General features: G+C 52.6%; 1 protein-coding gene across 1 annotated transcript in view, besides 4 other annotated features; it reads left to right on the top strand.

Moving 5' to 3' along the window:
• TraAM80_08691 (Flagellar Associated Protein) overlaps positions 1-937 on the top strand; it is a gene marked incomplete at both ends in the record, with an annotated part of 1,668 nt that extends 731 nt beyond the window's left edge. The window contains one exon of the mRNA XM_029385428.1: positions 1-937. This exon is cut by the window's left edge and continues 731 nt beyond it. Within this exon, the coding sequence (XP_029234710.1) occupies positions 1-937 (937 nt within the window).
• Positions 938-1,005: 68 nt separating this feature from the next.
• Positions 1,006-1,037: a microsatellite.
• A 514-nt stretch (positions 1,038-1,551) lies between these two features.
• Positions 1,552-1,590: a microsatellite.
• Positions 1,591-1,628: 38 nt separating this feature from the next.
• Positions 1,629-1,646: a microsatellite.
• Positions 1,647-1,751: 105 nt separating this feature from the next.
• Positions 1,752-1,788: a microsatellite.
• Between the last annotated feature and the right edge of the window lies 1 nt (position 1,789).

Below are 1,789 nucleotides of genomic sequence, written 5' to 3'. Positions count from 1 at the left end.
AGCGGACTTCACACGACGTGCGTACGGGACAAATTACCTGGAAACCCTGCGGGTGCAGCTGCATGCAAACTGCCGCGTCCGCCGGCTGTACTTCAGTGACCGCCTTTACTCGGAGGAGGAGCTGCCACCAGAGTTCAAACTATTCTTCCCATTTCCCAGCAGCGGCCGCAACAACAACAACAACAGGCGCCACAGATGCAACAACAACAACAACAACAGGCGCCACAGATGCAACAACAACAACAACAACAGGCGCCACAGATGCAGCAGCAACAACAACAACAGGCGCTACAGATGCAGCAGCAACAACAACAACAGGCGCAACAGATGCAGCAGCAACAACAACAACAGGCGCAACAGATGCAGCAGCAACAACAACAACAACAGGCGCAACAGATGCAGCAACAACAACTACTACGGCAGGCGCAGTTGCGAGAGGCGGCAGCGGAGATGGAGCAACAACAACTACGGCAGGCGCAGTTGCGAGAGGCGGCAGCGGAAATGGAGCAACAACAACTACGGCAGGCGCAGTTGCGAGAGGCGGCAGCAGATATGGAGCAAGAACAACTGCAACAGGCGCATTTGCAAGATGCGGAAGCGGACATGGAGCAAGAAGAACTGCAACAGGCGCATTTGCAAGATGCGGAAGCGGACATGGAGCAAGAAGAACTGCAACAGGCGCAGTTGCAAGATGCGGAAGCGGACATGGAGCAAGAAGAACTGCAACAGGCGCAGTTGCAAGATGCGGAAGCGGACATGGAGCAAGAAGAACAGCCCTCGCAGCCACAGCAGCCAGAAGCGTCGGCGGGATTGCAGTAGCAGGAACATTAGCCGCAAGGGGCGGCTTAGAGGGAAGCTCCTCTACTTGCCGTGCGCACATAAGCACCCAAAGAGGGTATTTAGTACGCAACGGGTGGGGGAAGGCGATCGTAAATAGAAGAAGAGAGCGAGAGGAATACGGCCTTTGGTAGCAGAAAAGTGTCATATTCAGATGCTTGCTTATTGTTGTTTTCTTTTTTCCGTTTTGTTTTGTTTTGGTCCCTCCACCACACGCATTACTCCCTCTTTTTTGTTTGATTCCCTCGGTGCACAGCCGTTGCACTGACGTCACCGCTGGTACATACCGCAGGCACATCTACGTCGTTAGAATTTCTAGCGCCTTTTGTGTCCCTTGCGATTTTCCTTTTGGTGGTCATCGCATGAATGTACAAATACCAAGCAGCGGAGCGGGGGGAAATAGGGAGATGTGGAAAGAGGCGTGTAAACAAGTGACGCCGTGGGCTGTAATGCGTCTGTACACATGCGACGGACAGCGTGAGTGCAGGTGAAGGCGGGAGAAGAAACGCGACAACAGAGACAGCGGGGGGAATGGGATTGTGGCCCGCCGCCTCCTGCACGCACTCATTTCCTTTTCCACGGTAGAAGGTAAATATATTGAGACACGGGGTAAACCAAAGCGAAGTCAGGAACAAGAGCACGGGACAATGTATTTGTATATAAGTCAGGTAATAAGAAGCGATGTAGCAATCAGTTAGCCAATAACGCGGCAAGACACACACACATACACACACACACATACACACACGCACAAATTTAAGTACTTGAATGGTTTGAGAGACTCTCGCAGTGGGGGGGGGGGGGGGGGGTTGTACGTGCATGCAGGCAAACGCACGCGCATGCGTACATCACAAGAGGGCTTGAGAGAGCGCAAAAAAAAAAAAGGGGGGTGAAAATATGGCACATACACGCATAGAGAGAGAGAGAGAGAGAGAGAGAGAGAGACGAGAGT

The sequence above is a fragment of the Trypanosoma rangeli genome (assembly GCF_003719475.1).
Source record: "Trypanosoma rangeli strain AM80 chromosome Unknown Tra_15.4_contig_00450, whole genome shotgun sequence".
NCBI lineage: Eukaryota > Euglenozoa > Kinetoplastea > Trypanosomatida > Trypanosomatidae > Trypanosoma > Trypanosoma rangeli.
This window is presented reverse-complemented; position numbering and strand designations above follow the sequence as displayed.